Genomic DNA, 24,644 nt, shown 5'->3' with positions numbered 1-24,644 from the left:
AGGGTTGACAGGCCACAAATATATATATATATATATATATATAGAAACATTTTTAATTATAGATTCTCATACTGAGGTGTGTTTGCAATACTATAATTAAGAGATTTCTAAGGACTCCGTCTTACCAGATGTAATATTAAAACCGAGGGGGGCAAATCTGCAAATTCGATGCACATTAGTGTTGAATTTTCGAGGCCACTGCGACGGACTTCTGTTGCGCTCTTTTAGGTATCTGCCCTTGCCTTCATGATCGCAGTCGATGGCTCGAGGGCTCTTAGATGGGCTTCCTTCACTTCCCTCGATACTTCCACTCGTCTTCCTTTCGTCCCAACTCCCGCGGACCATTAACCCCCGCGCCACAAGCTTAGCCTTCTCCTCCTCCACCACCGCCGCCGCCGCTTCTAACTACATCCATCTCTCCGACGAGCAGCTCATGGCGCAGTGCGACATGGATACCTTCAAGGCCTCCGGCCCCTGCGGCCAGCACCGGAACAAGCATGAGTCCGCCGTTCGCCTCTCCCACCGTCCCACCGGCATCGTCGCCCAGGTCCCGCCCTCCCATTCCAAAGCTCTCACCTTTTGTTTCGATTCCTCTCTCTGAGACACAACGTTGTGGGATGTAAAAGTTTGAATCTTGCAGGCTGTCGAGGAGCCATCGCAGCACAAGAATTGGGCGATGACTCTGACCCGATTGCGGACTTTGTTGGCTACGTTTCGAATCTGTTCCGTTAAACTTGTTTATGCCGAAATTGATGTTGCATCGTTCTACAAATGAATGGATTCGTCTGCCTTTTGGGGTTTAATAGTTTGTGTGTGTATCTGTAATTATGGAGTTGGCTGCTCAAGGAGCATACCAGCCCGTAGTTGGAAACTTCTCATCATTATTAAAAATAGACTGTTTTCATCTTATTAAGACACAATACTATTCTCAAGACTAGCTGTCTCACGAGTTATCCCAGATTCATGTAGCAAAACACTGGTCACCTGTTATTCATTATTCATATACGTAGCATTCTAGGCTGCATTTCATATCTTCATGAGATTCCTTGATTTCATTAGTCACATTAATAATGCAGAAGTTATTGCTTTCTGCGCATTTGATAGAATAGTTTTTCCCCCAAAATTGTTGATGGATATAGATATGTGACTAAGAACATTAGGCCTTCTATTCTTTGATTCACTAACTTCTTTGGCTGTCGGTGCTTTGGTTTTTTGTTTAAACTGCAACTTAAGTTGTTTTTGTCGAAGTTTCTATCAATTATCGCACCCTTGATTTTTTTTTTTGGTACATTGCATGCTGCAATTATTATGCTTCACAGCAGTTTGATTGTTTCCCATTGAAGTGATCTTGTTTCATTTGGACATGTTCCCTTCTTTTTTAAGTACTGCACACATCTGATTTATGAGATACACATACTAGGCAGGACGGTGATAGACCTGGATGGATACACACCTCCTTCAGAGCTTCTTCAGATGCTACCTGCCAAGTCAACAATCAGGGGTAAAGATGTTGGTCCCAACAATCCTAAATTTGCTCTGGTACATGTGAGCCACTTCTTGCAGATGTTATCTGTTACCCATGAGGATATATCTGACATGATTTAATTTGGGATCCTTGTTTTTTTTATAATTCTATTCCTTTGACAGGGAATGCAGGCTTTGTTAGACCTAATATTTGCTGTAGAAGGCTGTGTCAGAAACAGCAAAAATATTGGGGTGCATTGCTTATGGCTCCTTTTTGTATCCATGTATATCTGCCTAAAGAACTTTTAATGCTTTGTGAAACATACCATGGATTATGCTAAGGACCATACTGCAAATGTGAAACCTTAGTACTTCAACTTGATCAAGATTCCTCTTTTCTTCTCTTGTTTCTTGTAGGATTAATGAAATGAATAATTATCTAACTAAAGTATTTTTATTTCTTGGGCCTTCTTTCTTTTCTGAGAGTTCATTAATGAATATCAATGATATGATAGTAAATGCTTGGTGCCATGTGTTTATGTTGATTGTGCAAAAGAATCTGGATATATATAGTTCAGTATGATATTGTTCTGTTTTGTTTTATCTTAATAAAGAGATCTTCATCTCTCTGTTCGTAGGCAAACATTTGCAACTGAAATTTGCTTATTGCACTCAATATTAAGCAATAACCTATTTCCATTTTTAGTTATTTTGGGGGAATGATACATGGATTCCTGAACAAAAACTAGATAAAATAGCTCTTTGATCATATTCTTTCTCCCTTTACACGAGAGATTTGGGGAACTTGATCATTTGTTTACCTATTTCAAATCTCATCGCCATCACCTCAAACAATCATCAGCATGCCAGTGGTGAGTGATGAAACAATCGGATTCTATCACATCATTTCTTCCACCATACTAATTCTTCACTTCCTTTTCTCTGTGACATCCTCCTATTGTGGTACTGAGTGGTCAGAAACCATTTCCTTTGTTAGAATAATTTGAATGCAAATGAGAGATGACCAGTAGGGTAAATTATTTTGAAATCGTTTGCTTGTTTTGCTTCCGCCTAGGTCTGAGTTTGTCCAATGAAATTTCACTCAGAGGAACATTCAGCCATAGCCTGTTTGATCCTTATCATATTTTTTAACTCATGTGGCATTATCATTAGGTTTCTGGGCCAGCTAGCAGGTAGCTCTAGGTGGCACAAATTTGCTTTATCTGAATGATCTAAACATTGATTTGTTCTTTAACATAGCACTAAGAGCATCAAACTTAAACTTGTACACAGCCTCAGTGCCTTCTTAATCATGCAGTACAAGCTAAGCACCGGTGCTTTGTCAAGGTTGATACTATCAGATGATTCTCTTTGAGTGGCAGTAAATGAGCTGAGGACATCCAAGGTAAATTCTTGATACTCCAAATACCATTTTGTGAGTTTAAGTAGACAAGGTTGTTTGGGTAAAACTTTTTTCCATGAAAAGATGTGGCATCTGTGAGATATTAATGAATAAATGTCTTCATAAACATTCTTGTAGGGATGCCTTATTGCAACATGCCTACAATTCATGTGCTTCCACTAACAAGAAAATATTTTTTGAATGCTGGAATTTGATTTTCACAATGATGTTAACCTTTAATATTTCTGCATTACATTGTTGAACATCTCCAGACTATTGACTGAGTTGAAAAATACTTCACAATATAAAATATGATAATATCTAGAGTTGTTTGGTAAGTATTATGTATGTTGAACGATTTCCATTTTTTGCTCCTAATAACAATAATATGTCAATATTTGCCAAGAAACATGTATTTTCTTTCAAGGTTCTATTGAGGACTTTCCATCATGACACTATGCCAGATTACTCTTATGGTTTCTTTAGTTTAAGTATGTAATGAAGGACTCAAAGAGGCTAGCACACATATAAGAGATGGAGCTGGATAACATATGTTACATGAAACAGATTATGGCTGTTATCTATTTGTTGACAGCATTCATTGATTATCCTTCATAATGATATTCATCAATTGCATAGGGGGTTAGTTGTTTTATCTGCAAATTATGAAGTTTCATGAAATGTTATTAGGACTTAGTTATTTTAGAGGGGAAAATATATGAGATTGCATAATGACTAAATTATGTATGTGGATTTTCTATAGAAGCATATCACATATGGATCAAGGTATTTTATCTCATCCATGGCTACTCTTTGGTTCAAACTATCTTCAAAGCCATCTTATTTCCCCAGGGTTCCTAACCTCCTAGGAGAATGTCACCATTTGCATGCTTTACATTTTTAAATTCACCATGCAACATATTATAGTAGTGATTGAAACTTGAAAGATCATAGGATGAGAAGATTAAAGTGGCATATGGAGAAGAATGGTTTTTCTATAGTATACATAAAACAAGTTGCCGAGTCTTCAACAAGAGCAGAATTGTTTAACTGACTAGTATGGAACTCGCAAGGGAGCACCTGATAATGGTTAATTAAGTTAAGTGGATCTAAATTATTAAAGTTATCTTCTGTCTACTGGTTAGGCACAATGTTTGCTTAGTGTGGATACAAGTTGAAACCAAGGAGCATGATATTTGGAGTCCTTGACTGTGGCTTATGTTATATTGCACAGACTTGGACCATAATAAATATAATTTAAATGACATGTATGACTGTGAATCAGCAGAATCCGTCAAGTTGCTCTTGTAAATGTTTTTGTTGCTTATTAAAACTTTAACCCTTGCCAATCCATCCAAAAGCTTAAGAAGATAGACGAGACAAGCCTTTTTCATTTATATCATTAATACCCCCTCACATGTAGGGCAAAATGGTTGATAAAGCCTAGCTTGTTGGTGATGAAGTTAAATTTTGTAGCATTTGTAGATCCAGACAAAGGGACTATTGCTTTATTATCATTTTAAATCTTAAGGTTTTACTAATCCATTCAAAGCATTAAACTTATAATGCTTGCTAGTCCATCTAAAAGCTTAAGGTGTCAGCTGAGATAGGATCAATTAATTGATGTATTCTTAGTGCTGGCTGGCTATACTGCACCATGCAGTCAATTGACATGACATGGGTGTATGACTGTACTGTGCTTATATGTAAAATTAAGGGCATAGGTGAGCACATGGCTGGCAAATTTGTGCAGTCTATGCTGCTAAAATGCTGGCTTCTTGCATGTCACTCGTTGTTTGCAACATCTGATTGACAGTTGAATTTTTCTGGAGTGTATACACGAAGCATTCATCTGAATTTCCTTTTATTAATGAGCCTGGATGATGCATAATAACTTTCCTAACAAGCATGTCTAGGAGAACTTGATGCCAGTGATTTTGAACAGGTAATCTGAATATGCTGGGAATCGTTCAGGCTGTTTGATTCTATCAAGTGTCTTAAGTGAATATTAATGTGCTTTGCAACATAAATGCAAAATTTTATTTGTCATCTTTGAGACTATGTTATATTGTTCTGCCAGTGACATGAAAGTGCTTATTGGATTATAATTACTTGGACCAACTAGTTGGTTGACTCCCCTTAGAATTGTCAATACTGATGTCATTTCTCCTGGACCTGTTGAATGGGGGCCTATGTATGTGCGCCCCATACATCAGACCTGTGATTTACCGCTTCACACCTGAAATGTTTTTGAGTGATTTGGTCCACCTAATCAATGTTTTCATTTATTTTTTGAGGAGTAATTTAGAATACGTAAACACCATTTCCATTTATTATTTAAATAAAAGCTTTAATTCATAAATGGTAGAACTTCAGGGGTTGTAAATTAACCCAAGTGAAGCTTTGGCTTTAGCATTGTGTATGCTGCATTAGATTAGGTCCAATTATTGGATTTTTCTTCTGACGGTGAATTCTATAAACCACCATGTTGGCTCACATATTTCTTCTGTATGTTGAACATTCTACCATGTTTATTTTAACTGCATTAGTTCACTCCAGATTGAGAAATGAGTTCATTCTTAATTGAGAAATCAGTTCAAACTAACTTCATGAAGAAAGTTTGAGGCTGACATGCTGTTTTGCAGTTTCCTGATGAAAGGTTTCTTTATGAAATTGGATCTGCTTATAGAAATACTTGACTGGCTTCCAATGTATGTATGTAGTCGGTTTTCTTTGTGAAGTGTGATTTGCTTATGTATGTATGTATGTATGTATGTAGTCGGTTTTCTTTGTGAAGTGTGATTTGCTTATAAAGATCATTGACTGGCTTCTGTCTTCTGTTTCATTTTAGCCATATATAGTTTGTGACGCAAGTAAAACAGTGAGAGATTGTAACGCTCAAGCATACATAATTAAGATGCTTCCCTGGTGCATTCTGCAGTTTTCTATTCTTGCCCTAGTTGCAACTGATACACATTCCTCTTTTGCAGGGAATGAGGCCCCTCAGGTAATGAAGTCTCTACAGCCTCAAACAACCATCATTTCACCAGGTTCTACATCACCCTCATCTACCTTCTTTCTTGTCTGCTGATCCATGGTCTTTTGGTGGCTGCTCTGCCTCCCCTATCGTGATATCGAACAGAGGGTGGTGCTACAAGACTCCAAATGCCAATTGTCATATTTGTTTGTTGCAGAAGGATTGACATGCCATTTTCTTCTAGGAAGTAATAAACAACAGTATGTTGGATCTCGAAGTTATTCCAGGAGTGAGATGCAGACTCCACATGCGAGGTGGTATTACTTTTGTTACCTTTATTATTAGCTGAACATGTGAACTCAGGAGACGAGGCTATTGTTCTTAACGGGCTCCATGGCTTCGTCTACCTTAATCCTCTCGACCTCAAATCTTAAAGCGCATCGGCATGTACCTGATTTGGTAAACCGGATGGTCGACGATGCAAGATTGATGCGCTACCGCATGCGCGACCGCCCCTCCTCCACTTAACGGTTTACCGTTTCACGACCGTTCCTTATCCTCGTCTCCATCCCTCCCATCTCGTCTCGTTCCCCATCTGACGGCTCTCCGTCCCCCATCAATCCATCAACGTCGCTCAAAAGTGACATTCTTTCCCAGCTATAAATAAATCGATTTCCGTCCCTCGCCATCTATCCCTTTCTCGCCGAGATGTCCGGAATTCTCATACGAGGGAAGCTGAGGGCGGTCGCTGCCTCCGCCGCCCGCCACCACCACCAACGCCTCTGCCGCCAGATCTGCTCCCGGCCTCCCTGCGATCTCCTCGGCGCCGCCTCCCCCTCCCTCCGCCGGCAGGTGCGCCGCAGGTCGGGCGCCGGCGGAGGCACCGATGCGACCCACCTTCGCCGGATCCGGGCCGAGGCTAATTGTCCTCGCTGCTCCAAGCACATGGAGGTCCTCTTCGCCAGTCAGCCTCCTTCGCCGTCGGCTGCCGCAACCGCAGCCGGAGGCGGCGACGTGCGCCGACGCGGCGGCGGGTACCAGGCTCTCAACCTCTGCCCTAGCTGCCGGTCCTCCTTCTACTTCCTGCCGAATCGGCTCGTGCCGCTGCAAGGTAGCTTTGTCGAGATAGGGAGAGTGACGGGGGTGGAGGAGAGCGATCGCGATCGAGATGCTGCTGGCGGAGAGGTGCAGACTGGTGACCTGGTTAAAGCCTCGTTTTGGGATATGCTGCGGTCGATGTACGGTGGGGATCCTCCAGAGAATTGGCCACCAATGCCGGGCCTTCCAGTGCCGCCGTCGCCTCCGGGTGGGAATGAACTAGCGGTCCACAAACCACCAGGACCGCCGTCCCAAGCTCATCTGGAATTAGCACGAGCAAAGAGGCATGGAAGGAGTAGCAGAGGTGCAGGATCTGCTGGTGGTGGTGGAGAAAGTAAGAAGGAGGCATGGGGCGGGTCCAATCTAGGGAAGGATCTGCCGACTCCCAAGGAGATATGTAAGGCACTCGATAAGTTTGTAATTGGGCAGGACCGTGCCAAAAAGGTAGCCCTTTTTCTTGATTTATAGCCTAATCATGAGACTTTACATTTTTTTGTTTTACAAATTATATATTCGATGATTTTTTTTATGGTTATATATTTTAGCTTATTTGATTTTGAAGCCTCTTAAAGTCAAATGCAGGTGCTAGCTGTGGCTGTCTACAACCACTATAAAAGAATCTCTCACTCATCTACAAAGAAAGGGTTAGTCAAAATCTAACCTTAATATTTCACAATGGTGTATGTTCTTTATTTTTCTTCTGTAGGCACTATTCATTGGCATGAAAACTACGTAACACTTTCAGTGGATATCCTGAACTGAATGCATTGTTTCCATGTTTCAGTTCTGGGGTTGATTCAGATAATGTTAAGGCAGAAAAAGATGAATATGATGATGTTGAGCTAGAAAAAAGCAATGTACTGTTGATGGGCCCAACTGGCTCAGGTAAAATAACATCTTTCTGGGTCTTAATAGAGTTTGCATTTGGCAGGGACTATATGAAGTCATCTATCACATCCCAAGTCTGATTTTCATAATGTCTTAATGCAGGGAAAACTTTACTAGCAAAAACATTGGCCCGGTTTGTTAATGTACCATTTGTTATTGCTGATGCAACAACATTAACACAGGTAGGTACATTGCTTTAACTTACTGTTACAGCAGAGTATTTAGCTTTTCCCTCACTTGGTATTCGTTTCTGATTTTTAAATGGGATCTATTTTTTAAGTTCAGTATCTTTGTTCTGTTCTGACAACTTATGAAATTTAATTGACTTGCAAAATGCAACGGTACAAAAAGAAACTGAAATCGAGTTTTCTTACACATTTACTTGCAGTCATTCTTTCTGTACATCATATTGTAAGCAAATTGCAAGTAAATTGATGAAACTATATCCTAAAAATCTTGGATTCAAGTTTCTGCTATGCTGTGTGGTTCACCTATTTCGACTTCTCGGTGGCTTCAGATGAATTAATCCGAATCACACAAGAATAGTGCAATACTGGCTTACCTTTGTGGCCAGTGGCTGTCTTTTTTATCTTTATTTTTTCAACTTTGAAGTTGGGCTATAATTCATATGGACATTAGTTTAATTTCATTTACTAGCTCTAGCAGGCTTTAGTTTTGAGGTTCGTTTTATACTTATAACTTTGTACTTTACTGAATAAAAACATGCATAAATCACCCAGCCCTGTTCACAAGACATGGATATACTCTACTAGAAACTGAAGGTGGTGAAATGTCCTGCAGGCAGGTTATGTTGGAGAAGACGTTGAATCAATATTGTACAAGTTACTAGCGGTATGATTTTGGATTATTTATGCACAAGTATTTTATCAAGTTGCCTGATTTTAACATTTTTGTCATCTGTTCTCTCTAACGGTGTTATATTTATCCATGATGCTTATTGTTTTTCTTTTTGCATTTAACATTCTTGCATGAACAAATTTGTATCACTTAGACAATCATGCAATTGGTAGCTGGTGGTGATAAGAAGAATATGCACAAGTTTTATTAAAAAACCAAATTTAGTATTTTCCTTATCAAGTTTTCAGCAACTCTTTGAATGGTTTGCAGGGTTATTACTGTGCCGCTCTCTAATTTGCACAATGTGAATACTAGTTTCTTTTTTTCATATATTTTGACATTCCTTGTCTGACATTATATGTTTAGGATCATGATTTTACCTGATCGTTTGATGAACATGAGTAGGAAAGACGTCACAATTTGCTAATAAATTCTTTCTTCAATTATACTAGTAGATATTTTGGTAGGGCTTGGAGATGCTAGAAGATCAGGGAAGATTGCCCCTATATATATGGGACACAATGAAAACCTCATGCTAACAAGAGGAGGAAATTAAAATAGAAGAGTTTATATAAATCCTGATTGTGTCAGTCAGTACCAATTAGATGGAAGCATGGTTTGTTAGCCTACTGGTTTTCTGTCTTGCAGTTCCCTCTGAAGCCTTATTTTGTTTGTTTTCCCACTAAAGAGAAACAGTTAATATACATGTCTTTAGTGATATTTGCCTTTCCATGGTACAACTAAAAGCACCAGATTTGTATATCAAGAAAAGTTCCCTCAAAGCACAACATTGCTCTCAGTTCTTTTTTCATTTGCTCATTTCTCTCACCATACATAGATACATATAAGCCTGCCACTGATACTTGTATACTTCTTCCTGAGCTTGCATTTGATAACTAATGCATTGTCCCCTAGAATTGACTGTTCACACTGTCATTATGTAATTTTAAGATTGAAATAATTCTTTAGATGTGGTTTGAGTATTTAACTGCCTTTTTCCTGTCTTATTCTCATTATGATGCTGTGCTCTTCTTTATTACAGCTTATGCTCAAATGTTTATCTTTCCGTTTTTTTTTCTTATGTCTAGGCAGCAGATTTTAATGTGCAAGCAGCTCAACAAGGCATTGTCTACATTGATGAAGTTGATAAAATTGCTAAAAAGGTTTATTGTCATCAAGATTATTAGTTAGTCATAGGTGAATTTTGGTAGGATAGATATTTATCAACAAGATCATATTGCAGGCTGAGAGTCTAAATGTTAGCAGAGATGTATCTGGAGAAGGTGTTCAGCAGGCATTACTGAAAATGCTAGAAGGAACTGTAAGTCACAGTTACTCATTATCTTTTCAGTTCCATCTTTGTATTCTTTCAGTCCAAAGAAGGTGATCTAGACATATTAAAAGAACTATAGATCCCCATCCCCAGATTCCATAGTTGGCAAGGGAAAACCTAAACCTTACAGAGCCCTTCCAGATGCAAATCCAGCTAATATGGCCTCTTACATTATCTTGTGCGGAGCCAGATCTGTACCATTTATTCTTCATAGATTCATACGGAAGTCCAGAGAGAGGGAAAATCCTCATTCATTTATTACAGAAGGACTTTCCCAATCCCAAGGAATCTAGCGCGATGATGACTAGCAGATAGGAACCTATCGAAAGCTCAATGACTAGCAAGTAGGAACCTATCGAAAGCTCTTTAAAGGAAGGGCGTATGCTCTGAGGTATCTTCAAAAGATGAAAAGGCATCCTGTCCTCTAGTCTGCCCAAGAGCCGGCTTTTCCAGAAATAGGAGACTATGACCATTTCACCCACCAGATAAACAGGTGAGTCAATTAGGATCTAGTGCAACGAGAAGCAGAGGAAGACCTAAAAGTACTTTAAAAAAAAATTCCATGGCTCTGACTAGAAATATTATAGAGCTTCATGGTGGGAATAGATCCATGTAGTCAACCCCAAACATTTTGAGAGCAAAATATGAGTGTTCTTGCTTTGTAGACTAATTTTGACAACTAGTGGGTGAGATGACCTTCCTTTCAGGTTGCTAGTATTACTTTATTTTCCCGCCATCAAATGCATTAAGTAGATGGAAGGATTTCTACTTTCATGAGCATAATCTATTCCATTTTTCCATATCATAAATTTTATAATTGCATGAAATTTTCCTATTAGAACATTTTCTTTTTAGTATAGAACTTGGTAGCAGAGATTTAGAACTGTTTTTGTTTATGGCAATTAATATAGCACATGGCAACTGGTTATGCCAGTACACATCAAAGCAGAGAACTATCATTTTCTTATTCAAAATACTAAGTTACAGGATAAATATGATTGACATTTCACTCGTTACTTAAACATGAATTTTCCAGATAAACCTGTTTATAACAAAAAGGAGAATAAAATTTTGGATGTTAACCTTTGAATGGGTGACATCATGTTGTGTATGTTAAGACTTAAGACATCTGATTTTCCATTTTCCAATATGATCTTTTTTCTTTTCCATTTTCCTATATGATTTTTTTTCTTTTCATGAATTCTTTTAAAGCATTGATGTGTGAAGCTGCGAGTTTTGACCAAAATGTATTCCAGAACCAAAACTTTAAAACTCCCATTATTAGTTTGATGGGCTGTACATGGTCTATTCATTTTATCTTTCTATGTGATAAGTTGTTCACGTGTTGAATGAGCCCTTCTCTTCTCAGGATGCTTTGAATTCAATAGAAGTACAATTGCTTTCATGTTATTAGTGATGAAGTTACTTCATACTAAGTGAGAATCTTTTCTTGATTTTTTAATTGAGTGTAATCCACCATTCAGATGGTCAGTGTTCCTGAGAAAGGAGCTCGGAAGCAATCTCGTGGTGAAACCATACAGGTAATTTGATGACATTTTTCTGAAAGAAGCTTGCACTACTTTTTAAGATACTGTCTAATGTTGTGAATTGAAGCCTGCAAATATACTTCTTAGTTGAAGATTCTATTTTTACTGATGAGAAATCCATGATCCATAATGCAATGTTTTCCCTTTTTAAATGCGTGCATTTATTATGAGGACAAAATACAGATTTGTTTGTGTTTCTTCTTTTCATTTTTCAGAGGTGTTAGTGATGCGTGGGTAAGTGAAAAGTTCATCTTTAAGTAAATAAGCTGACAACTAGTTGAACAAATAATTATTTGTTAAGAGTCCATTTTGAGATTAGCTTGTCTCCAAGTAAATAATCTGACAGCTGTTTGAACAAATAACTATTTGTTTAAGAGTCCAATTTCAGATTACTGCTGGAATTTTTTAAAATTTTCAAGTACATTATTATTGAACTGAGATTGGGTGCATGTTCCTGATGCATTATGTGGAGTCCAGATTCAACTCCTTATAGACTGGTTGTTTTCCATGCACAAACATTCTGCTTCTTCCTACGTCCCTCTATTCTCACACTCTTCTATTCTTCTACGCATGCTCTTGTTTCTCAGTAATTTTTGTTATCCACTGCAGTAGAACTTTCTGATCCTTATTTAGTTGGTATTCTATTCTTTTACTGCTCTTTCTTGATTTATATAGACATGTAATTTATGTAACTGCTCTTATCCTTTTCCATTAAATAGTCATGCTCATAGTTCTCACTGATTTTCTTTTGCCAGATAAGAATTATATTTTTCTCCCTACAACATGAGAACTTGCAAGAACAAAGAAATATGCAATCTGATTTAAAAATTTTGAAGCAGCCAAAGAATTGTTTAATTTTGTCAAATACTTTCGAAGAGATTCCTGGCAGCTCTATGAACACTCTACCTCTCTTGGTTGACCAAATTCATCAACTATTGTCTCTGTTTTGCTTCGAAAAACAGGACAAGTAGTTAATTTTCAGATTTGTAAAACAAGAATAAAATATTTTTAAACTAGCTAGAAAGGGAGGGGAATTTAAATGCACCCTTTAGTTGGATTGTTTTAATTTGGGGTTATTCAGATTTTACCTCTTTTGACTGGGTCAATTCAACCCTTCGTGACTTAAGATAAACAGGATAAACCTGTAACCACCATTATACCCATTCTTAACATAAACAAACACAGCCTGAAAGATTAAAGAAAAAAGGGTGTATAAGGGACTCCATCAACTGAGCTTTTATGCACGATAGGTTGATGATTCATTTTTTTTAACATATACTTGGCCTTCTACTGGTTAACATTGCTTTAACCACATGTTTGCAATGACCTGCAGATAAATACTAAAGATATTCTTTTTATATGTGGTGGTGCTTTTGTTGATTTGGAAAAGACTATTTCAGAAAGGTAATGTGATGGATTTCCTGATCTTAAATACTTGCAGCAGTCTTCCCTGAATACTCTTGCTTATCATGGAGTATGAGGATGGCCTGATTTTTCAATATGCAACAGACGACAAGATTCATCAATAGGATTTGGTGCACCTGTACGTGCAAACCTGAGAACTGGTGGGACCACCAATTCTGCTGTAACATCTACCTTGATGGAATCGGTGGGCTCTCAGATAACTTACATCTTGGGAAATCTTTTCATCATTTTCTTAGTAATTGTTAATGCACAAGATGAATTTATATAACTTCTTTCAAAGGTTGAAAGTGGTGATCTTGTAGCATACGGTCTCATCCCAGAATTCATTGGGCGCTTTCCAGTTCTGGTTAGTTTGTCATCTCTAAATGAAGATCAACTTGTTCAGGTAACATAATTCAACTATTTTTCTATCTTATTGTTTTTCTCTTTTATCTGATGTGCTGAACTCATTTTTTAAACATTCATGTTGGTTCAATATCTCATTTACACTGCTCTAGCTGCTGTTTAAGTGACCAATAAAAGATCGTTTGTAGTATACCAAAAATTTATTATGTGATTTGTGTTTGGAGCAGTAGAATCAGCTGACTTGGGTTCTTCTTTCTGGAAATTGATTGAATCGTGTATGTAATCAGTTTTCAGAAACACGTTTTCAATTTTCCCATACTTGTTGACCTCTGAATGTGAAAGCTTTTGGTTGAAGTCCTCTATTTTTGTGTCTCTTGATAATCATTGAGGAAATTAACATATACAGTGCCAACTTCAGGTCCTAACAGAGCCAAAGAATGCCCTTGGAAAACAATACAAGAAAACATTTAGTCTGAACGACGTAAGCTAGCTTTCTTAGTGGCTTATCATACTATATTCTTCCAGACATGGTTGCTTCTTGTATTCTTTCTCATCATATTAACTTCCAGGTAAAGCTGCATTTTACTGACGCTGCTCTTAGGCTGATTGCAAGAAAAGCAATGGTTAAAAATACAGGTGCTCGAGGTTTAAGAGCTATTCTAGAAAGTACTCTTACTGAAGCAATGTATGAGGTAAGATTACAGTTATCTGTTATGTTTGTTACAATAGGATGAAAGCGTTGCCTGCGAAATACACCAAGTGGATCTTCTAGCCGACCAATTACCTCTAATATGCTTCTAAGAGAGAAAAATGTATGTAATATTTAATTATGGAACATAAGTACAATAGGGAAATTGTTGCATTCTGGAATTTTGAATCAAACATGTGCCACCACGGGCTGAAAGAATGTGTAGAGCAGTTCCTATTTTGCAACTGTTTGAAGAACACAGCATCTACATCTGTCAAGACTTGTGGTTGCATTCGTCCGTGTCTTTGAGCCCGATTAACCTAGAGTCAAAAGGGTTCTGAGTGCATCATGACTACATTTATTAAGCTAGCTCAGCTTCAACATAAACCTGGAACCAGTTATTTGATTTACTTTGTTGCTTTTTCTGGATGTTATAGAGTTGTTCGCTAGCTACGTAAGTCCAATTCAGGTACTACCCTGGGTATCACTAAAGAACGGACCATACCCAAGCCTGAAAGGATGTGGAATTTGGACAAATTCAGAGTTCCATAATCAGATTATTAGATTTACTTCTGGATTGAAAATGAGAGTCCAGCATGGCTATATATGATGGCCTGATCTAAACTTTCTCAAATTCATTTTGTTGCTCTGTTATCTTCTCTGTCAATTCTTTTGGAGTGTCAATCTAAATACAGGACCAAGACTAGACCTAGGTCAAGTTTCTAAATCTTCTGTAGACATAATGGTGGGGGATTCTATTCACATGATTCTGGTTTTGCATTCGTTCTCCTGCCCTTAAAAGCAAACCAGAAATCAAGTTGAAAGAAAAAGAGAGAGAGAGATTATCCATATAATCATATTTACGTTATATCTGGTTCCAACATTTAAGCTCGCAGGGCCTCTTTTCCTATTTTTAACTATTTGTTTAATGTGCTTGGTTTCAGATTCCAGATGTGAAGACTGGAAATGATCGAGTAGATGCAATTGTCGTGGATGAAGATGCCATTGGCTCCCTTGACAAATCAGGGTGTGGAGCTAAAATTCTTCGAGGAAATGGTGCGTTGGAGGGCTACCTCGCCAGAAACAAGGTGAATCATACATCACTTTGCAAGTCATTAATGGATAGCTTTAAGCAAGGAAGTTTTAGGCTGGGCCTCACACTAATTAGCTGCAAAACAAAACCACCTTTACCAAGAATTTGTGGTTTATTAAGATGTTCATTTGTCATCAATCTGGTCATAACCTATAGTGGTATGTCTTTCAAAGTGTCAGTGCTCATGATACAGCGAAAAAGTCACTTGCTCTAGCTATGAAGCTTCTTCAGCCAGATGATACCTGTTGGCTGCTAGATGTTAGCGTGAGTCTTATCTAAAAATGTCAGGGTAGGACAGTTGATAAAGCATCCACAGCATCTGGTTACAATGTTAATATTAATACTGACTCGATCACACGTAGATGATATATTATACGGACAGTACACATAGTGGTGGCACCAAATAAACTTGCGAGCCTATTTCATAGGAACACGCTAACATGTGAATTCCATTTGCAGGAAAACAATGGTCAGTCGGAGAATGAAGTGGAAGGAGAATCTGAGCTTTCATCCGTAGTTGTCAGCTTATAGTTTCTTCCTGACCGGCTAATACTAATTGGTTAAAACAAACACACCACTGCAGCTGAAAATATTCTTCTAAAGCAGATTTGCTAAGAAATCGAAATCATAGTTCTTAACCTGCCAAGTCTTTTTTGCTGTCAGCAGGCATAATAGGATAATCACTCATAAAGGCCACGAGATGGAGTCCCAGCTAGCAAACCGATGTGTTAGTATCTCAATTCTTTTTGCTATCTTATCTGTATTGTAATTTATCATTGTTGTAAGCAAGCATGGCTTTTTCCATTGAAAATTGCCTTCTTCTAACCTTACGATGCATGTATTATTTACTACGCCATTTTTATCTGCAAGCAAGCGTTGCATTCTTCCATGAGTTAATATTGCAAGCAATCGTTGCATTCTAACCAAACGATGCATGTAATATTGCTAAGTTGAAGCTCACTGACTATTCGAAAACACCACCACTTCTTCAGGTTTATCCTTGAAAGAAGTATTTTACTTGCCTCCGAAAGTTGGAAGTATGTGAATCTTGCTGAGGTAACAAATGCACCAATATTTGCTTCTATATGCAACAGAGATGTTTCCCCCTCACAGTATCTGAAATATAGATTGCTTCTTTATGCAACAACGATAGATACGTAGTGCCTCGTGACTCATTTAACTCTCGCTTCTATTTTATGGATGCTTTGGAAAAAACATTTAAGATGTGCAGTAAAAGCTCAATCCATATTTCGATGCGTTTGAATCACATCTATCATAAATGTTGCATCGGAAATGATAGCATTATCATTTTAATATTTACGAGATCCTAATATAAATTTTTTTATTTTAAAATATCCTATGAGATTATTTAAAATTATAAGATTATCAAAATTAATTTAATAAAAAATCAACATGAATTGTTTTATATTTATTTATGAGATTAGATTGGATGCATTCATTAATTTGTTTTATTTATTTACTTTTTGATTTAAATTAAATGAATATTTAAAATATTACAAAAATTCATTGAACTTTTGAAAGACAATTTTCATCTTCATCTGTTGCTTACCAAATAAACGTAATCACATTTCCCAAACGCTACCTATGTCATAATAGTATACGATTACCTCTTAGAATAACTATTCTCATAGGAGTTGCACAAGTACAACTTTAACCTGTGTAGGAGTCTCAAACAAAACCATTAAGTGTTTCATATAATTGTTTCATCTTCCCATCCGTAGGAGTCTCAAATCAAACCATGAAGTGTTTCGTTCAGTTGTTTCATCTTCCTCTGTAGGAGTCTCAAACAAAACCATGACAACCAATACTGCTCCTAAGGTAACAATTAAGCACCTAAAAACATGTTTCCCTGCATCAAATTTAATCTTATCATAAGATGCTTCCTTTCCCTGCTAATAAAAGAAACCTGAAACTAATACATCCAGTCTTAAAAGCATTAAAAAGATACATGATCTAAGAATAGATAAAACCCTTAAACCCACAGGCATAGCATATAAAATGAAAATTACTCTCTTTGACAGCTTGGATACACAAGGTGTCAAAGAACACTTTCTGCGAAGACGACGAAAGAAGCCGGACACCTCCAAGATCATGAAACACATTTTGTTCAAACTCAAAATGTCTGTTTAACTGGATTTAATCATCACAGCTGCTATTTTATTCCAAAAGATAAGAAACAAAAGTGGGGATCTTTTCCATTACGAGTTCTGCAGGCAATGCCAAGGACCAGTTGAAACACCTAACCAGATGAAAGTTGCTTTACTTTCCTGTATACAAACATAACAATTTGGAAATAAGAAGAGATAGACAAGTAGAAGACATGGATAAAATCAGAATTAGGCATATAATATTGAAGAGAAGCACACTGATTAGCCAACAAAAGCATATGATAAACTCACAGAGAAAATAAAAAGGCTCTTAGGCTGCTAAACCATTTTTCAATAGAAAAACCAAGAGAGATAAGGTTTTTCTAGTTAAGACAACAGAACATAACAATTATACGTTTAGCCAAAAAGAGATCACCGACCTGAAATTTTGTCCTCCCACCAGTAGAGGAACCTGAGATTTGCCGCCTGCTTATCGATCTTGTAGAGTTGCCCCCAGTGTTCAGCAACTTCTAATCCAAAGATGCCACCACAGAGGGCTCCAAATGCAGTAGCCAAGACAAAACCTACAGTGGTTGACCGTATTAAAGAAATGGATGGTATCCCCTATAATCTAGACATCTACTTGTTATATTAATAGGAAAGAAGTGACTGTTCCCAGGAATATAAGGTCGCCCTGAAAATAAAAAATAAAAAAAGAGTTTGGTTTTACTTTTCTTCTTTTCTTGGCTTTTGAAGAAAATAACTTTGTGAATGCAATCACAGTGTAAAATTGTCCACAAATACTAATGTCCTTAGGTAACACTACTTTAAAAAAAGCACAAGTAACTATTTCCTAGGTTTAGCAACCTTGGTTCAGACATGGGTTTAATCCTCAACTCGTACTTACATTCGACTAACAAAGAATCCCAGTCTTTGCAAATGGTTCTGGAATTTTCTTCCTATATTTTGGATCACTTTTGAATGTACTATCACCATGGAACATGTGAAAAATGAAAATGTATTAATGGGTAATTTTCTCTATTCACCAAAACTTGTTCTTCATAACTCTTCAAAAGCTTCTTCATAGTAGCTCTTTGCATGCTATCAACCTGATTTCAATGCCAATCCACTTATCAGTAGATACTACTATTCACAGTAAAGAGTTCATTCTGTTGGAATATAGCAAGTACTTGGGATAGTAAAATGATGAGTATCATTAGGTCATCTTTAGGGCATATCCAAAAATCCATATAGCATATTTCACACCAAACTTCCAAATTTTTCAGTGAATATGATGTAAAACATAATAGTAACTATAGATGAAATACAAAAATCAGGCATTTATACCATACAAAATAGCAGTGGGACAGACAAATTAGCAATATAAACCATACAAAAAATTGTAAGTTATAGTTCGGCAGGAAAGTTTACTGGCAAACATTTTAGATGCATAAATTGTTGTCACAAGGAATGGCTATGAGAGAGAAGCAATCATATTACCATGTGGACTCTTTGAGTATCCCAAGGAAACACCACCTAAATGAGCCGCACCCAATAGAGCTCCACCAATTGCATACTTCCTCGATTCCCTTATAGCCTTTAACTGAAAAGAGTCGAAAGAAAAAGATCCATACAAACATTCAATCGGCTCATTTGCAACTAAATAAAAAGGGATTCATATTAACATATTTCACATCTGAGTTAAGCAATAACATAGAGAAAAAAGCCGCACAGTGATTAAGCAAAAGAGAGAACTAGGAAAAAAGCACCAAAGAAATACTAATCATCATCTGTGGAGGAAAAAAGAAGACTTCGATCACCATAAAAACATGCAATCTACTCTGGCAATTACTATCAAAGCTGAGATCGTCGATCACCAGCAAAGATTTGCATAAATAACAAAAGAAAAAGAAGAATCAAGACCTAATCGAGAAAAAAAAATCGAATCTTTTCCTGTTTCCATAAGCAAATCATGGCCCGGATCAAAAGGAGACGAGCAAACCCCTAAAGACGAACAGAAAACCAGATCGATCGAGATCCTCCCGGAGAATAAATCGAAGAAAAATGGGGATCGAGATGGCAGTAGCACCTGGGGACCGTAGACGGGGTCGGAAGCGATGAACTCCTCCACGTCGGCGTCGGTCCACTTGGGGAGCGGCTCCTTGCGCCCCAAGGTTTTCTTGTAGTAGTCCAAGAAGGAGAAGTTGCTCCTCCAGTGCTCCTTCACCTCCTCGTAGTGCCTCCACAGAAACCCCATGGGCGAGGAATCCGAGCTGTCCGCCATCGCCGCCGTCCCACGATCGATCGCCTCTCTCGTTTCTGTGGGCCGCTGGTTTTGGAGAACGAGTACAAAAATGAGTCGCCTCGCGAGGACGTCAAGGAACATGTTTGCGTGCTACTTATGATGCTCCACCGGAACATCATAACGAAATGATTTATGTGACGGAACGCTCGCCGATATCGATATGAGAACCATATCGGCCGAGTCGTGCTTATATCGTCGTTTCATTTATGATGCCGATATAATAGGAGAGTGAGAATAATCCAATAGAAAAGGCAATACCCCCCCCTCTATGACTCACGATATAAGCACCTCTCTCTCATTGGAGGTAGACGGGGGATCCGCTGGGTCCCACCTCAAGATGGGTAGGTGAGGGTAGAATGTAATTGAGTTTGAATTTTTGTTTTTATTTTTTAAGAATAAACGAGTATGATCCTATAACTTTGCGATAAATTATTGAAAACCTTTATCAGCTAAGCTAGTCGACGTTTTTATTAAATTAAAAATATATTTTTGAAGAACAAAAGCTATTTATCACCCTTTTCAAGGGTGATTTGATTTTGTGATAATCAATCAATTTTTACTATCACTTATAAAATATGTTTAAAATTTTATAAATTAAAGGTACTAAACTCATATATAATTAAGGTCCATTGTACCGTATCATTCGAAACAATAGTATATATTAATCCGATACGAGACTAATATAGATGGTATATCGACATGCTCGTATGTACCACATGTCATTACACTCATTACGACTTTATAATTTGGTAATTGATGCACTAGTACAGATTGATAAGATGAAAGTATAATTACATTAATTTGTTAGTTAAGTAATAAGTTAACCTCTCTGAAATGCTATAAAATTATAAGAGTATATATAGCTAATTACAATCATAATAGTATTAGTTTTAACAATATCACTATAATTATATTTCAATTGGATAGTGAAATTAAGATAAAATTAGTCTTTTACTCAAGTGGATAAATATAGACTTCTTCCTTTTTTTTTTTTTTTTTTGATAGACTAATAATTTATAAATGTTTAAAATTTCTCCTCTCAAGATCAATGATTTTTTTAATATGTAGCCTATTAATGTTAATTCTTTTATCAGTAGCATTATATATAAAAACTTAAGTCAAGAGACGATTTTTTTTTAAGATCACTCTATTTAAAAAAAAAAAAATTATTATATTATATGATGCTGAGATGTATTACTTATAACAACTGAAACATGTCAACTGAATTCGAATTATATGTCTTTAACATCTTTATAAGAAAGAATCGTAAGACCACAATGCTCGATAATTAGAATCTTCTGTGTCAAATGCCTATTGGAATCGACCAGGAAGAACTAAAACAAAAGAGTGATGAGGGAGAATGGGAAATGCGTAGGAAACAAGGTGGTGTGTGAAGGTGAGAGACGATTCATGGTCGCTATGGAGGACAAAATGGCAGCTCCGTGTTGGCCCTGTGGCTGGGAATGGTGAAATGCCTCAACCGCCCCTCCTCGTGCTTCATGTACCCCTCGCACAGGAAGGCCTTGGAGAACCTGTCCTCCACGGCTCGATCCACATCATGCACGAACACCTCCGTCTTCCCCTCCTTCCTCCACCTCGCCGCCATGCCGGCCGTGTATATCGCCGCCATCCTCCCCGGAGCGCCGGCGTGGTACCCGGTGGGCGCGTCCACCATGATCAGGTCCCACTCCACCTCGTAGAACGCGGGCGGCAGTTGCTTCAGCGCCAACCGGCACCCGGACCGCCTCAAGTCGCCGACGGCCGTGCAGTCCGCCCGCGCGCCCAACTCCAGCAGCTGCTCCGCCTCGCTCACCCTCGTGTCGTACTTGACGTGGTAGGTCTCCGCCACCACCGGGAGCCGCCGACGCCGCCAGGCCTCGATCCACGCCTCGTCTTCCTCGAGGAACACGGTGCGGCCGCCGTGGTTGAGCGCGCTCCACATGAGGCTGTCGTGGCCGAGGCCGAAGACCAGGAAGTTACACGGAGACTTCTCCCGCAGGACTCGAGCTGCGACGGAGATCTCGTCGATGGTTTGCTGGGGAGTGATGTTGAGGGTGGCATAGTGGAGGATGGCGTCCGCCAAGGAGGGCGGAAGCTTGGTGCACGAAGGTGGTGTTGATGGAACGGATAAAGCTTGTTGCTGGAGCCGAAAGGATGAAGGAGACATCACCCAGTAGAGCACGAAGAGGAGGAAGAGAACGGAGACGAGGAGCTTTAGGCTGAAGATCTTCTGCATCTTGGGCCTCATGAATGGTTACGTTAAGCAGTGTTGGGAGAAGAGAAGAGAAAAGATTTAAGGTCGCGAGATGTTGGATTCGGTGACAGTGTATTATCGTCGGTGGTTGTCGGAAGAGAAGGATGCTTTTGCTTTCTGGGGAGTAACGAGCTGGTGATCATTTTATGCTGTGGAAGAGGAAACAAAAGGGCATTATGAGTGGTTGATGACAGGAGAGCAACTACATGCATGCTTAGGCCATTTGGTGGAGAGCACTACTACCTGCTCTTGGGGGGTGTGGTTTCGTTGGATCCAAAGCTTCTTAAAATATTAGGTGACATTTGATCGAGCCACGAGAACAACAAGAGTTGGTCCTCTGATCCATGAATTAGATGGGTTCAATCAATGAATGATGGAAAAGGCCTATTCATTCACATTATATGTCCCATAAGATATGTTCTTTATTTATTTGGATGTTCATGTGGGGTTAGTGGTGGAGCATGTAGCGGGCTGATCTAAGGAACAAAAATATATATCCAATCCAATCGATTCGTCACTCTTTCAGCTCAAATTCTCGGATGATGTGAGTTCTTTTGACTATGAACAAGTACCACTACCAATGCTCATCGATGATAACATGTGTGAAATCCTTTGACTTTGACTTTGGCTACCGACTGTAAAGTATGTAATCCCTTGAGCTGAGATATGGTCTGTGTTTGCTACTCCATGTCGATTGATTGGCCTCTTGCATGGATTCCTCTCATACTTTCAAGCCGTTCAACTCTTCTCTTCGCCATACATACTCACCTGTGTTCAGAATGATGCAGCCTCCACCGAAAGATTCTCTTCCAATTTGCGTGAACATATCGATGGCGCTGGTGAAAGAGGGGAATCAAAGTTGGGCGATCTAAAATGATTTGTAATTGATTCAGATGATGGAATCCCTGGTTTTTATTGCATCAAACCTTGTTCCTGACATGTATACTGCAGAGTCAGTGGAGTTCTTGTTTAAGCTACAAAAACGATGGCAAGGAGGATGGGAAACAAGATAAACTATCGGAACCACATATTTCAGCAAACGATTGGCTGACTTGGGAGTAGTTCTATTATTACAGAAAGACTGTACGGTCTTGTTTCTAAGTGTCTAAATGAGAATCTAGAGCATGTTGACATGAACAAAGTTCCTCGTTAGATGCTGCTATGTCGGGAGTACTCTTCCAGCTTATGCGTACCTGGAACTGCTTAGTGTAACTGGCCACTCATGTCATAAGATTCTTGCCACAGGATACAATGCAATTAACTGATGCCAAGCACCAAGCACAGAAATAGCAACACTTTTGTATGCCAGAATCTTGTTTGGATTGCAGCAGTTAATGACTACTAAGTTCGATTGTATCTTATCATTCTTTACCTGTGATGATTGCACTAATGAATCAATTCATACCAAAAAAGACACAGTATGTATCCTTCAACATGGTCGCCAATATAATACCTTTTTGCAACAACACTAATTAAAAGCTTTTCTATGTTCCACTCAGGCACGTTTCCCTCTCACTAACACTCGGAACATGTAAACCCTGTTTCTTATGTGAGATTATTTCCTCCTCGAATCCTGAGAGTAGAAGCATCTCAGTCCCTCAATATCTGTAGTCATTCTGAGCTGGGATATGCATCTCCAAGGCATCAAAGCAGATGTCTCCAACGAGCTCTTCCTCTCCCCTGTACAAGCCATGTTCTCCTCCCTCTTCCCAAGTTCTTGTGTTGTCTACGAGCACAACCTCCGGCCTCGGTTGTGCCTCCGGTGCGTGAACGGCTAACCGAGCATCAACGTCCATGCCCGACTCGGACGCCACCCTCTGTACCGACGGCGGCGACAAGTTGGCCCAGGCGAAGGTGGCGATGCGGTCGGGAAAGTTGAAGCCGCCGCGGGAACCGTCGGGGCCGCGGAGGAAGAACACGGCGGTGTCGTGGGCGACGGCGGCAGCCTCCGGGGTGGAGAAGGAACCCAGCCACAGGCGCTCCCTGGACCCCGGCACGCGAATCTCCGACACCCATTTGCCCCATCGCCGGCGGCGCACCCCCTTGTACCTTCTCTCCTCGCTCGGCTCCGCTCCGGCTCTGCTCATCTCGCCGACCAACTGGTGAACGGTGTGGTGCTCCAGTCGTGGAACGAACGCGGCTATTTATGCTCGACGACAACTCTCGAAGGTCAACCATACGGAGTAAGGGTTGACTTTCTTGAGCGTGGGGGGGTTTGACCGCAGATTAAAATTGTATATGGACGCGAAGTCAAAACGTTAAGACCAAACGGGTAGAGGAGAGCGAGGGGGAGAGAAACGGAATGGGTCTACGTGGAGGAGCATTTTGGATCGTAGATAGTGGCATCCGAGGTGGCACAGTCCTTGCAGTCAGAATTGACTTATTTTTGACCGGTTTTCGTGGGTCTTCTCATGTTTAACATGGACACGGGAAGAAGAGCTGTAACTTTTGTTGTGCTTGTTAGGCCTCAATCCACTTCCGGGAACCAAATGATGCTGCTACCTTTACCTTGCAACAGAGAGATGGGACTTCGGGTTCCTATGACAGATTTTGACCACAATAATGTAGAGTCTTCGGTCCTCTCGGATTTCCCACGGTTGGCCGCGTATCATAGATTCCTCCGTTTAATGGTTTTTGACTGTGTTAGAAGCTGGTGGACGGCCACGTAAAAGGTTTTGGGGGTTGACCGTTGACAAAGGCCACTCCGACAATAATTTACCGACCAATCATTCCTCACGTGTTATTTTGACCACGTGGGAACCAAATCGAATCTACCAGAAGCACTAATGTACGTACGATAAACGACAATGGCGTAAGAATCTCGCTGACCAGAAGATGATGGATCGATTGGATTCCGGA

General features: G+C 39.2%; 4 protein-coding genes and 1 pseudogene across 5 annotated transcripts; 2 read left to right on the top strand and 3 right to left on the bottom strand.

The window, feature by feature from the left end:
- The first annotated feature begins 190 nt into the window (after positions 1-190).
- On the top strand, positions 191-6,371 carry LOC135650627 (uncharacterized; annotated as a pseudogene).
- Positions 1,368-16,007, top strand: LOC135586403 (CLP protease regulatory subunit CLPX1, mitochondrial-like). 2 transcript variants are annotated; one of them, XM_065172016.1, is made up of 18 exons: positions 1,368-1,501; positions 2,783-2,869; positions 5,857-5,873; positions 6,009-7,385; positions 7,524-7,585; positions 7,726-7,826; positions 7,932-8,011; positions 8,631-8,681; positions 9,776-9,850; positions 9,931-10,008; positions 11,505-11,561; positions 12,901-12,971; positions 13,077-13,176; positions 13,273-13,377; positions 13,756-13,818; positions 13,907-14,029; positions 14,970-15,113; positions 15,578-16,007. In XM_065172016.1, exons 4-18 carry the CDS (start codon positions 6,552-6,554, stop codon positions 15,647-15,649), a joined length of 2,016 nt encoding a protein of 671 aa, XP_065028088.1. In that variant the 5' UTR covers positions 1,368-1,501; positions 2,783-2,869; positions 5,857-5,873; positions 6,009-6,551; the 3' UTR covers positions 15,650-16,007. The 2 variants fall into 2 exon arrangements, with proteins under 2 accessions (XP_065028088.1, XP_065028087.1); XM_065172015.1 differs by lacking the exon at positions 1,368-1,501 and having other exon boundaries at positions 1,710-2,869; positions 5,857-7,385.
- Positions 16,008-17,099: 1,092 nt separating this feature from the next.
- Positions 17,100-19,605, bottom strand: LOC135650829 (succinate dehydrogenase subunit 6, mitochondrial-like). The gene is made up of 4 exons (XM_065170448.1): positions 19,316-19,605; positions 18,727-18,829; positions 17,667-17,810; positions 17,100-17,406 (listed from the first exon to the last, which is right to left on the bottom strand). Exons 1-4 carry the CDS (start codon positions 19,508-19,510, stop codon positions 17,399-17,401), a joined length of 450 nt encoding a protein of 149 aa, XP_065026520.1. The 5' UTR covers positions 19,511-19,605; the 3' UTR covers positions 17,100-17,398.
- Positions 19,606-20,723: 1,118 nt separating this feature from the next.
- On the bottom strand, positions 20,724-21,873 carry LOC135650724 (glucuronoxylan 4-O-methyltransferase 1-like). The gene has a single exon (XM_065170279.1). It carries the CDS (start codon positions 21,777-21,779, stop codon positions 20,949-20,951), a length of 831 nt encoding a protein of 276 aa, XP_065026351.1. The 5' UTR covers positions 21,780-21,873; the 3' UTR covers positions 20,724-20,948.
- A 1,335-nt stretch (positions 21,874-23,208) lies between these two features.
- On the bottom strand, positions 23,209-23,904 carry LOC103999973 (ethylene-responsive transcription factor ERF020-like). The gene has a single exon (XM_009421887.3). It carries the CDS (start codon positions 23,870-23,872, stop codon positions 23,384-23,386), a length of 489 nt encoding a protein of 162 aa, XP_009420162.2. The 5' UTR covers positions 23,873-23,904; the 3' UTR covers positions 23,209-23,383.
- Positions 23,905-24,644: the final 740 nt, after the last annotated feature.

The sequence above is a fragment of the Musa acuminata genome, chromosome BXJ3-10 (assembly GCF_036884655.1).
Source record: "Musa acuminata AAA Group cultivar baxijiao chromosome BXJ3-10, Cavendish_Baxijiao_AAA, whole genome shotgun sequence".
NCBI classification, from domain to species: domain Eukaryota; kingdom Viridiplantae; phylum Streptophyta; class Magnoliopsida; order Zingiberales; family Musaceae; genus Musa; species Musa acuminata.
The sequence above is the reverse complement of the archived record's forward strand: the minus strand, read 5'-3'. Positions and strand labels throughout refer to the sequence as shown.